Source organism: Erigeron canadensis, chromosome 8 (assembly GCF_010389155.1).
Source record: "Erigeron canadensis isolate Cc75 chromosome 8, C_canadensis_v1, whole genome shotgun sequence".
Lineage (NCBI taxonomy): Eukaryota > Viridiplantae > Streptophyta > Magnoliopsida > Asterales > Asteraceae > Erigeron > Erigeron canadensis.
Genome location: NC_057768.1, coordinates 49,292,832 through 49,305,500, shown reverse-complemented (window position 1 = coordinate 49,305,500; position 12,669 = coordinate 49,292,832). Strand labels below are relative to the sequence as shown.

The 12,669-nt window shown below is 31.5% G+C and overlaps 1 protein-coding gene across 1 annotated transcript; it reads right to left on the bottom strand.

Moving 5' to 3' along the window:
- On the bottom strand, positions 1-5,460 carry LOC122579482 (myosin-11-like). The gene is made up of 9 exons (XM_043751664.1): positions 5,233-5,460; positions 4,477-4,677; positions 4,251-4,373; positions 4,135-4,163; positions 3,957-4,059; positions 1,651-3,636; positions 1,109-1,246; positions 979-1,016; positions 1-481 (listed from the first exon to the last, which is right to left on the bottom strand). The coding sequence occupies exons 1-9, from the start codon at positions 5,308-5,310 to the stop codon at positions 256-258; spliced, it is 2,922 nt and encodes a 973-aa protein (XP_043607599.1). The 5' UTR covers positions 5,311-5,460; the 3' UTR covers positions 1-255.
- Between the last annotated feature and the right edge of the window lie 7,209 nt (positions 5,461-12,669).

Below are 12,669 nucleotides of genomic sequence, written 5' to 3'. Positions count from 1 at the left end.
AAACAAATCGGACCCATATACAACTATTTCATTCAATATTTGTCATACTTTTACATATGATACTTCACAAGAAAATGGAGCTGAAGTTGGACAAAATCATGGATTTATTATTATTATTAGGAGGCTCAGCATGCTAACCTACATGATATCTTCACACAATAAACCTCGACGAGATAAACAAAAAACAAAGAACAAAATAAATCATGTATACGAATTTACATATATTGTATGATACAGATGATCCGTGTACCATCGCTAGCATCTCTTTGTGTTTTTTAAGTTTCGTAGGGCCATTACAAGTTGTTGTCTTTCACCCTCTACCTCTGCAAACTTTAGACTTATTTCTGAATATCTTTCTTGCATTTCCTTCAATTCTACTTCCATTAACTTGTTTTTGTTCAACAATTCCATTTTGTCGGATGATACCTCCAGGATTCCTTGCTTTCCGTTCTTCTTCACCACGGTTTTGATGGCATCATCACTAAACCAATGTAAAAACATATCAGTTTCACAATTCTGAATGAAGTGAAGAATGTGATGGAAGGTAAAATGAATATGGTCAAAACAAAAAGTGAAAAGCATATAAATGAGTGGAAATGCACAGAAATCATTAGGGCGCGTTTAGTTGTAGAAAATGTTTTCTAGTTTTCTATTTCTCTATTTCTAATTTAGTAGAAAATGGAATGGATTTTCGGTCGTTAGAAAAAAAATGAAAATTTTGAAAACACATTCAAAACTAGAAATTGCTATGTTCATTTTCCAAGTGGAAAACGATAAAAGAAAATAAATAAAAGGTTTTTCTAACTCCCATTGAAAAGTGGAAAACAGTGCTTTCTGTTTTCTTATCAACTTTTTTTGAAAACTATGATTTGATCTTCTTTTTTTTTTTGTTTTCTAATGTTTTTTTGGTAAACAAAAATAAATAACAGGGGTTTTTTCCCCAAGTAAACGCCCCTTGATGTTTTAACTATAATGTACCTTATGGTTGCAGGGTCTGAATTTTCAGCTGTAGATACCTGTGTTCGAAAATAAATATGCAAGTCATATAAAGATAGTTGCAAGACATTTAAAATGCACAAACACATCCAATCCAGAAAAAAAAAAATACCTGTGGACTTTCAATATTTTGATCAATAACCTCCAACCGTTTTTCCAACTCTTCGATCTTATGTTGAAGATCTTTTTCTTTCTCCAAAAACGAAGCTTCAGAGCATTCTAATGCAGTTTCTTTTAGCTTTATTTGACCCTGTTTATGAAATAGTTCCAAGATCAGTATCCCATTATTAGCATAATGAAAAGAGGGAAATTTAGTTTCTTCATTCCATCAAATTGCAACCTGACTATAAAGTATTTGACAATTTACCAAATGTTTTATCACCAATACATATCACCTATCTATATCGCTGTGCCTTGCTTAGCAAATTAATTCACCTATCTGTAACATTGTAAGCTTATCTGTCACCAAACTATCCAAGCAGAGAACATTTAAACATAAACTGCTTTTGGTCAGCGTTTTAACCCACTTTAATCCGACCCGTTTTAACCCGCTACCCAACCCACCCATTTTTTCACACATATATTTTACTGATGACACACGAAACATAGGTAATTCCAAATTGGAATGACATGAACAGGAGTAACAAAACTTACCTCAAGTAATTTAATTCGGTCCTTCATACCGGTGACCTCTTTCATGCTACGAGGAACAGGAGCACATTTGTTATTTCTGGGAGTTGGTTTGCTCCCCTCCTTGAGCTTTTTGTCTATATGATTAATTGCTTCGTCTTTCTTCTTGAGATCACTCTTTAGTTGAGACACTTGCTTCTTCATATGCTCTTTCTCCGATTCGCACTCTTTAAAGAACTGTTTCATGTCGTTGCATCGGGATTTTAAACGTTCCATCTCCGATTGTAGCCTTTGAACTTCATTATCCTTGTCCCTTTTAACATTTCTAAGCTCACTCAGTTCTATGTTTGAGCTCTCCAATTCCATCTTTACCAAACGAATCTCGTTCTCAAGATCATTTCTTTCACTACCAAGATTTTCAATCTTAGCATTGTAACTAGTTTTTTGATATTCAAGTTCACGGGATAATTTTTCAATCTGTATCTCCATATCCTCTACAAGTTTCGATTTTAGAGTTAACTGGCCTGAAAGATCATCCAATTTCTGCTCATATCGGTCCGTGAGAGAGTCAAAGTCTTCTTTGACTTTCTTGACCATCTCTTCAAGGATCCTCTTTTCTACCCGGACTTGATTGGCTTCATCCATGGCCTTAATGGCAGCAGCCTCGTTTTCATGAAAAGCCGACGTCATTTCTGTGGACAATCTTCTAAATTCTTCTTGAAGTTTTCCTGCTGTATTAGCATTCTGTACTTTCACTTTTCTTAAATTCTCCTCAGCACGAATGGCTCTTTGCTCCTGCTCGACTTTTAAACGTATAAGATCTTCCATATCCGCCTCAAACCCATGAGCTTGATTATCCAAATCTTCCTCAAGATTCTTAATATGGGTTTCGAGCTCTGTAATTGCAATCAATGATTCTGATAATTTTTCCGATTTTGTTTTGAGCTCACTGTCTAAGTTTGCTATCTGGGATTCAAGTTCGTTTACAGTAGAGTAAGTAGTTGAACATTCATATTGCATTTTTAGTTGTTCTTGAAGTTGACTTTGTTCCAGCTTGTAAGACATGTCATGGTTTTCCTGCTTTAAAATCTCATAATCGAGAGCAATTTGCTCCATTTGTATTTCGAGCTCGTCTTTATCTCTTTTATATAACTCTATTTCATTATACAAATCGATTATTTTTTGCTCCTGTAAATATGCATCCTTCAGGCCACTGTGTTCTCTAACTATATCTTCCAAAGCCTTCTGATCTTCATCATCATCTGTCTCGGGTTTAGAATTGACTTCTTGCAACTTTGGAGCAACAGGACTTTTTGACTTCGACTCGAGCATCTCATCTAGGTCCCGAACAGCAAGAATCAACTCTGCATTTGATTCTTGCGTTTTCTGAAGTTGTAACCGAAGATTGGAAGTCAGATCCTTTTCATAATTCAGTTCTTGTCTCAATTCATCCAAAAGAGCCCATGGGTCACCGCCCTCAGTCAACAACTTATTGTTGACATTGACTTTGACTTTCATCTTTTGACACTCCTCCTTCCATTCGTTCCTCTCTTCCTTAAGGGCAGCTACCTCCCTCGAAAGTTCCTGACCTTTTTTGCTTTCCTTCACAATTTGCTTGCGAAGGGTTTGTAATTCCATCTCTGAGACCTCAGCTTGCCTAGCTACCGTTACAAGTTCAGCCTTGAGCTTTTTAATGACATCATCAGGAGAGCCCTCCTCGGATATTTCTCTTAAGAGAGTCTCCTGTGGACTTATCATAGACAAATCATCTGTACTTGATTCGTGAGCTGAACCATCTAACCAGTCCCATTGTGATGATCTTTGATATTGTTCTTCATATATTGTTGTTGTTGTTGTCGTTGAGGATTCGTGAGTCAGTTTAAAATTCTTTGGATCAGGTTCTCGTGGGGTATCGAATCCGGAACTGCTATCAGAACATGAAAGCGTGATATCGGATCCACTAGATGCCCCGCAATCTCTTTTAATGTTTTCAATAGAAGCCCCCTGATCCTGATTATAAATAAATTCCTATATAAGAGGTATTATTTAAAAACAAAATCTATCCCTAAATACTTGCATTCTAATTTACACCAAGTTTGTATGCAATTGTACCTTTTTTTTTAATTAAAAAAAAAATGAATAAAATCTTAAACCCATGACTTTCATGAGTATCCTCACATATATTTAGGGGTTGGTTTGGATCTGTGTTTTCGATTTGCTTTTTTAAGTTGATGAGTAACCTAGCCCATTATATATGTTCTTAATATACGGTGACCTCTAGTCTAGTTTCAAGATTATTAGAAGTAAAAACAACATGAAATGCAGCTTACTTCAGAAGGATCACTTCTAATGCTTCCTTCAATATCACCATTGCTGAATTGTGCCCTTTTAATCTTAGTGTCTTCATTTGCATTTTCACTTCCATCAATCTCCCTGCATAATTAATATGATCAGCATTTTGAATGGACTTAAAACCAACAACCTAAAACACATAAACACAACACCTACCTTTGATCTTGCACCCTTCGAATTGATACCTAAATCAAACAACATCTAAAACCATTAAATTTAAAATATTGAATCCACTCATATTAAACGAAAAAGGAAACTAATAAGGGACTAACATGGAGTAAACCCGTGGACTTTGCGTATTTGAGAGGCAGAGAAAGAGAAGAAAGCTTTGTAGCCTCGGCATAAGTTGAAAAGTCAATCGAAACTTCTCCAACAACACCAAATATGGAAGAACTCTACAAGATGTGAAAACCTCATAAATTAATACTAAATTTATTCAAGTGTCTTGATTTACAAGCACATAATAGTACATCAGAATGAGTACACATCAATGTATACCGTTGCCACAACAAATCGAAAGACTTTCTCATTGAACTTTCCAGTTTTTTGATCCTGAGTGAACTTTACAGTTTCATGATGTGGTTTCTCCCAGTGACAACATCCATCTTTTATTTTTGCTTTCTCTAGTCTTGCTGTTGGCTTTACAGCATCACCCGGAATCACTGCTATTGTTAAAGAATCTCCCCCAATTTGTGCTAACTGCATATGCACAAACAATAATCCATGTCTAAGGATCTTGCAAACAACAAATGCAAGTATGAATCTTTTTTTCACAACTATAAATATACCAAAACAGCAACCATTATAACTGTTTACACAATTTGAAAGCTTAATAATTTTGTCCCAATTTACGGAAAAGTGCCAATCTTTGAGGCAAATTTGAGGAGCATCAATTTGCAGAAGTTGGATCATAAATCACACTATCAAGTTTCACAAACTAGATCTTTTAATTGTCACATTTATATGAATAAGAACACACACACACACACACTGAACTGTACGTGGCCCTAAAAATGCAAGAAATTAGCACCCATCAAATTCCCTTTTTTTGGATATAATATATGAATAAGAAACTAAAAAGCTTCCATTTTTACAATTTTCATGACCATATAACTTAAATTTTGTCAGGAAAACAAAATGCCCAATAAACCTCAAAATTCTTTATATAGGCAATTCATTAAGAACATTATTACATACACATTTACACTCAATCTTTTCAATATATACATACAACTACACACAAACATAATTCACCTGAGTAGCATGAAACTGCAACTTAAAAACAGCTTTGATCTTGTTCTTGTCACTCCTCCATCTTGCTGACTTAAACATTTTTTATGTTTATAAAATTCTTTAATTTATGATGATATAAACAAACAACCCCATCTTGAGAAAAACACAAGCAGGTAAAGATTGAAGATATTTATGTTTTAGGGGGTCAGCCAGTCAGTCAAGAAGACAATGAAGAACTTGTGAATGTATTTAAAGAATGAGCTTAAAAGTAAATAAATACAAGCAGGGCAGATCTATTAAAAACAAAGAACTCTTCTTTCTTTCTCTCTCTGAATATATAAAAATATATACTCGTAATATAAACAAAATAATAATTAATAAAAGTGTATATGCATCTGCTACATATAGTTTGTTGGAAAGGAAGACATTATTAAATGTTGGTGGGCTTACATTTTACAATTAATAAAATAAATAAATAAAAATTGGAGACAAGTTTACGAAAAAGTGAAAAAGGGAAGCTTCTCTTAGATTTTTTGTGTCTTAAGTAATTGTTTCTATTGTCTTAAAACTTAAAAGAATATAAAAAAGGCAATAGTACAAGTTACTAAATAGTTACTCGTATTATTTTTATTTTGATTTTAGTTTTGAGGGTAAATGACTAAATTCAAACAAGTCATAAGTTACATTTCATATTTCAGTACTTATCTACTGGTGATGAAGATTTTAAAAGCTATTTCAGTTTTGGAAAATTTTAAATGAAGCCTTTATAGCTTTAGTTAATGTGCATAAAAAGATTGTACAATCTCATATTAAATGTCACCCCGTAATTTTATGGTAAGTATACAACTAATTAATGCAGCTTAACAAAACCTTTGAGGGTTTGTTTAGCAAAACCCGTTAGGTTTACTAGTAAAGTTAAGATGATTTTTAATTTTGAAAACAAAGAACTAATAAAATTTAAAGTCCAAAAAAGAATACAGCACCTAACGATACTACTAATTGTTTAGCTCATTAAATTAAAAGTCAATTATATTGGCTGATGTTTGGTTTGGATGGTACAATTAATATATTTTAATATCTTAAATATGAAAATGCATTAACTTAACGAATTCCCGACTAATTGAACACACAAATGGAAAATTAAAGTGGCATCTTAGTGAAAGAATAAACAAATTGAAGAGAGAGCGAAGTCATGATAAAGATGTACTTAAATATAAGGAGATACTAGATAAAAATGAAAAATTAAAAGCGGCAATAATAGTAATCACGAAGCTACGAATATAATATAACATACTATACTATAACATCAATGTTATATCTTAAACATTGGAAATATATTTTCGAAGATTGTATTGTCTATAAAGAGAAATTATTTATTTCAAAGTGGAGCAAACTAGTAAGCTTGAATATTATTAAAGATAAAGATAAAATCCTAGAAATTAGAACACCAAAAGGTTAACTTGATGTTTGTTCAGCGATAAAGCATCCGTAATATAAAATGCGTGCAAAAAAGAAATGTACATGTTTTATATGAAATCTTACCATTAAAAATTGGTAACTTAGCATATGCATTTTGTTGTATGTCTGTTTCTTTGTTTTTGATTGTTTGTTTGCTAGAGGGCCCTAAGTTCAACAAATGCCTACCGATAATGTATGTATTTACCTCCCTTAAAGTTTCAATTGTCTATAGAATCCAAAATGCAATTCCATTTAGCATTTCTTTTCGCATTTAAAATTAACATCTTTCCCACACCCAATTCAATAATATCACATTATCACATGATGTTATACATTTACTTTACACTTGTTAACATGCTATACATAACTTTTTTCTTTTGATAGACTAAGTTTATGTATACAATTAAAAATGCAATCTTAAATATCGAATCATATTACAAGTTTAAGTGTAGATTTTTAATATAGTCCATGTGTAATAAAATAAACTAGAAAAGTGAATTGTTATAGACAATGCATGCTAACATAGTAACATGCCATATGATTATAATATATACTTACAAAAGTATGGTTCACATAATATTAACTTCTTTTTATGCGAAAACAGATAAGTATCGATACATTTTCACTTATTTTGTTCGCTATTATTTTACTAGTTATCTATTAAGATCTTCTTTTCTCTCGATTTTTTTATTAAAAAAAAAAATGCATACTAGCAATAAAAAATTAACAAAGTTGAAGGAATATTACATATGTGTCAACAATCATATTTTTTACAACATTATTTATTTTAAATCGTACTTGAATTTATACTATACATATAATTTTTATACATGTTGTGAAACTTTAATAGCTAATATCTACCATAAATAAGGGGTTTTTTTCTACTAGGTATTGAAGGCTGAGAAAGTATGTGAACTAGCTTATGTTAAAGTCTTTGGTGCGATGATTATTTATACATGTTTGTTGTGAAACTTTAATAGCTAATATCTACCACAAATAAGGGTTTTTTCTTCTACTGGGTATTGAAGGCTGAGAAGGTATGTGAACTAGCTTATGTTAAAGTCTTTGGTGCGATGATTAATCTACACCTTTCCAAAAATCATAATCAATTTTTTAACTAAACTATCTTTACTCCTATATAAAATAAAGGTCGAGTTATTTGATTGAAAAGTGTTGGTTATGTTCGTCTCCGCCGCCACACCACCTAAAGGTCAACCCCTCCCCCCCCCCCCCCCCCCCCCCTTCCCAACACATTTGTTTGTTGGTTATGTTCGACTCCTAGCAAAACCCACCACCAACCAGATCTCGTTTTTAACAAATATGATTCAGATTAGATCTTGTAAGTAAGAGGTTTGTGATTAATGTATCTTAAATACCAAAAGAGAAATTAAAATAAAACGAAGCATGATTTTAAAAAAAAAAATGATAAAACAAAGCAAAAGTTGTGATGGATATGTCTTAAATACCAAAAGAGGGTAATTAAATGAAGTATATAAAAACGAATTAAAATAAACGGATCTGTAAATTACGATCATGGTTCCCAAAAGTGTAAACCATAAGGAATATCGGTGCCAATGATCTTGAAAAAAGACTGAAGTTGCGAAAGTATATAAATGACAGGGACCATTATTGCAAGAATATAAAGCTATAGGGAGTATTGCTGACAAAAAAAAAATGTCAACACGAAATAACTAATATAGCTCGAATTTTAAAGTAAGAAAATTATAATGGACTTTTCTAATATATGCTGCTCTAAGGCAACATATAAAAAACATTAAATACTTACTATATTCTCATGAAATTATCATTTCACATTAACTGCATTAATTTTATACTTTATACTACAATTGGCCTTTCATTTTTCTCTCCTAAACTTCCCATCTGAAATTCATGACTATTAATTTACAGTGTATTTTCAAGCCCATTTAAATTTACTATTAATGACAAACAAACAAAAAATTGTCGCTAAACTTATATGCCGTTGACATCTTATTGTACCAATTTTATTTAACTGACACTAGCATTTGTTGAAATAAACACACTCGTTATCATTTTCATACCAAATCAGTTGGCATGTAAGAGCACCTCCAACGATTTAGTTATTGGTTAAAACTATTTGTAAAAGCTTTTTCATCAAGTTATTACTCCTATAGTTAAACCTCAAAAACTTGAAAAATTTCAACTTATCCTAAAAATCCTTTCACTCCAATGATACAAAAAAACTTATGTAAAACGAGGGGTGTTTTCTCGAACTAAACGCTTTCTTAATATTTCTATTAAAAACTAATTGATATATAAACTTTTATTATAGTTTAAATTTAAGAACCAACATATTCTTCGTTAAGAAATAGATATTTATTAAAAACAAACTTGTCTAAATAATATAAATGTCATATATGATATTTTAGTTCTCTATGTAACTATCAAACATTTATGTAGTTGGTTGATTTATAAATATTAATTACAGTAATAGATATACGTGAAAGTTTAATTTTAATATAAATGCTAACAAATATTTTGATATATTTTAGATATATCGAGTAATATACTTTGTATTTTATAGTACATGGAAATATATTTTTAATAATTTAATTATTAATAGTTATGAAAAACAAAAAAGTATTAATAACTAGTTAAGTATTTAGTAAAATTTATTCTTTAATAGAAAAAAACTAAAAAGTATAATTTAGTGATGGATTATAAAAATTTCTAAATTAACAACACTTTTTTTTTACCATTATTATTAATAATATTAAGTTTTTTTGGTCCGTATTATACAATTTTAACGGTTAATTAAGTTTTTTAGTTGGTTAATAAATAGTTAAATCAGTAGTCTTTTAGTATGTATAAAGAAAAAAAATATATAAATGATGATATATATTATCAAAAATTAAATGCAAGATTGGTCTTTGTGGTTTATATACTTTAACAATGGGAGTTCCTTTTCGAGTTCAATTGCAATAAAGGTTCCTTCAATGTTGTGTGAAAAGACGATATTGTCTCTACACGTTATTGTCACGTGTAGACTTAACGTCACTGCTAACGGTTCTGTTAAAAAGGGACCAATCTCTCAAAAAAAATCTCAAAATAGGTCCCTTATTGCAACGATACTTGAAAATGGACCATATTACTAAAATGTACAAATCACATGGACCAATTTTGCAACTAACTATAATATATTTGACATAAAATAAAAATTACATGAATTGTATTCAATAATACTATAATTATAGATATTAATTTGCATATCTTGGCTGGAGTTCAAAAATCAACTAATTTGGGAAAATGAAAAGGTATGGGATTTGATAGAAGTGAAGAAGGGAGGAATCAAAGGGATATAGAGTACAGGATGGGTTGCTGGTGACCTGAGAAAAAGACAGTTTACCACCACATGACGCATGGCCAACTCATTTCTATACTTTTCATAAATGATTATATTCGTGTCATGTAACTTTAAAATGTAACTTTAAAAAGGTTAATAATGTATATATTTTTATGTATTTTTCAAATTATATAGTATACACTTTTAGAATATAAGAAACTGTAAATTTTTTATTTAATTAAAGTTGGGGAAAAAAAGGTAAACTATAATCAATAATTATATGGAGTTAATTTTCGTACGTTTCTTCTTTAGTTTTCGTATTGATTAAGTTGTGATATATGACTTAACTAATCTAGATATTATATATTAAATTTTGTATTTGTAACCTATATTAACTCTTAGGATTTACGATTATACTTTTCTATAACCTTTTAGATATAAAGTCTAAATTTGCTATGAGTAGGTTTCTGATTACTTTAGTATATTGACTTTGATTATTTTGATATCGTTTTGAAAGTAGCTCATTAATGGTGTATACTTAAGATTTACGATTATATCTTTCTATAAGCTTTTAGATTGAATTTCGCTATGAGTAAAATTATAATTATATTAATATATCGACTATGATTATTTTGAATAAGTTTTAAAACTAGCTCATTAATGGTGTAATTTTTTAGTCACTGTTATTGTATCAGGGGAAAATACTACATATTGAGGTGGTGTTGAATATTTTAGTATGATTATTTAGCATGGTGAAACAATTCATCATTTTAGTTTGTGTATGACAGATATACTTCGGATCTTATGAAAAGCATGATATCATTTTTAAATAATACCTTTAGATAAAACTCTTTGATCCACGTTATGTTTAGGGTTTAACACAACAGGAGATGACTTTGCAATGTTTTTGGCTTGACTATTTTTTATCAACAATTTGTTTCCCTATCTTTCTTGAATTAGCCGATAAAATCATTTGATCGACGTTTGGAATGTCCTTGGTTGAGTTCCTTTTTATCCTGAATGATTTTATAGGATTTGTATGCAAAGATGTTTATTCGATTTTTATGGTTAATTTGTTTGGGGTTTACTTTTTAAAATTGGATTAAATACATAGAAACACACTAACAGAGTTGATGTGACTAATTTATACCCATTACCCACATCATTATTAGCCATTTATTAAAGTGTTGTGAGTCTATTTTGTGTGCATTTGGCGCGTTTATGGTGTTTGTTAGTGGTTTCAGGCATTAAACAGGATACGTGGTCATTTGGCACACATTTGGAAGACTTTTGGCTAATACTAAAGTTCATGAAGTCGAGAGTTGATTAATGTAGAAGAAAGGATGAAAGTTGCTAGTTGAAAGTTGGAAAATGGTGAATTGTTCAAAGATCAGTTGACTGCGACGCAGTGAAGGTTACCATGTGTCCACTGCGCCGCAGTGGTCATCGGGGACATACAAGATTTGAAACAGAGATTTTCGGCTGCGCCGCAGTGGGTGTGTTCGAGTTCCATTGCGACGAAGTGGTACGAAGTCAAGAGGAGCTAGTCAAAGTTGATTGCCTGCGACACAGTGAGCAATGCAACAAGGCCACTGCGCCTCAGTCACCCACATTGAAGACGTACAAAGAGGACAGGGATATTTGGCTGCGACGCAGTGGGGAGCATTACTAGCCCACTGTGCCGCAGTGGGAGGTCGGTCAACAAAAGTCAACGGCTGACTTAAACATCAGATTTCAAGCGGGTATAAATACAAACCCTAGGACGAATTTTTCTGCATTCAAACTCTTTCTAGGAGCTGTCTATCAGGATTCTTCCTTCTCCAATCAAGTGTTTCACTTAGGCGGACTCATCGAAGATATTACAGGCACCCATCTAGATCGTATCTACATTGTTGTCTTGCAAATTTTATTTTCTTCAAACAATTGATACTTCATGTTTCTCTTCTATTTTATTCATTATTGTGAATTGATCATGAGTGGCTAACTGTTTAATCATCCACCTTGATGAAACTAGACGGATAATGTGATTGCTATATTTTTAATTCAAAAGGGTTTATTTAATTATCGTTGTTCCGTGATCTTTATGATATTAATTCTTTTCATTAATTAACTTCGATATTGGTTGCATATGATTCTTCGTTGGCGGTACCAGTTGAATGTGTATGTGATTTTAAAACGGTTACTTGTCTATAAGTAATTATCACTAGTTCATGGTATGATAGTGAATATCATTTTAAGAAAAGATTAATTTTGTCAACGTGATTGATATCGATTGGTGGTACCACGTTATTGTCACATAGGTTCAATTGATAATTTGATAGTCAATAAAACTGATTGTTAGAAGAATTGTCTTGGTTTTGGTGGTACCGGCTTGGGTAATTCGACTAGTAGTTAGGTGATTCGATAATTTGTTCACGGTTGGTGGTACCACGTGAGTAACTTAATCTTGTCACGACTATCTTTTAAACTTTAGAGAATTTAATCTTCATTAAATGCAATCACATTTGAAGTTAAGGGAAGTCAAGGTGGATGACTTTTAATTATATTGTCTGAACTTTTCTTTTAAATTTATGCAATCATTTTGCCAACAAATTTATTTAATTGTCAAAAAGGAATTTCGAAGCAACACCCGTTTTCCAAACTATTTTACAAGCAACTAATCATTTCACAGTCCCTGA

Coding starts and splice junctions, on each gene's coding strand:
- LOC122579482 (XM_043751664.1), bottom strand. CDS start 5,310: ATGTTTAAGTCAGCAAGATGGAGGAGTGACAAGAACAAGATCAAAGCT. Junction 4,164..4,250: donor AGTCCACGGGTTTACTCCAT/GTTAGTCCCTTA, acceptor TGTTTGATTTAG/GTATCAATTCGAAGGGTGCA. Junction 3,637..3,956: donor TTAGAAGTGATCCTTCTGAA/GTAAGCTGCATT, acceptor ATTTATAATCAG/GATCAGGGGGCTTCTATTGA.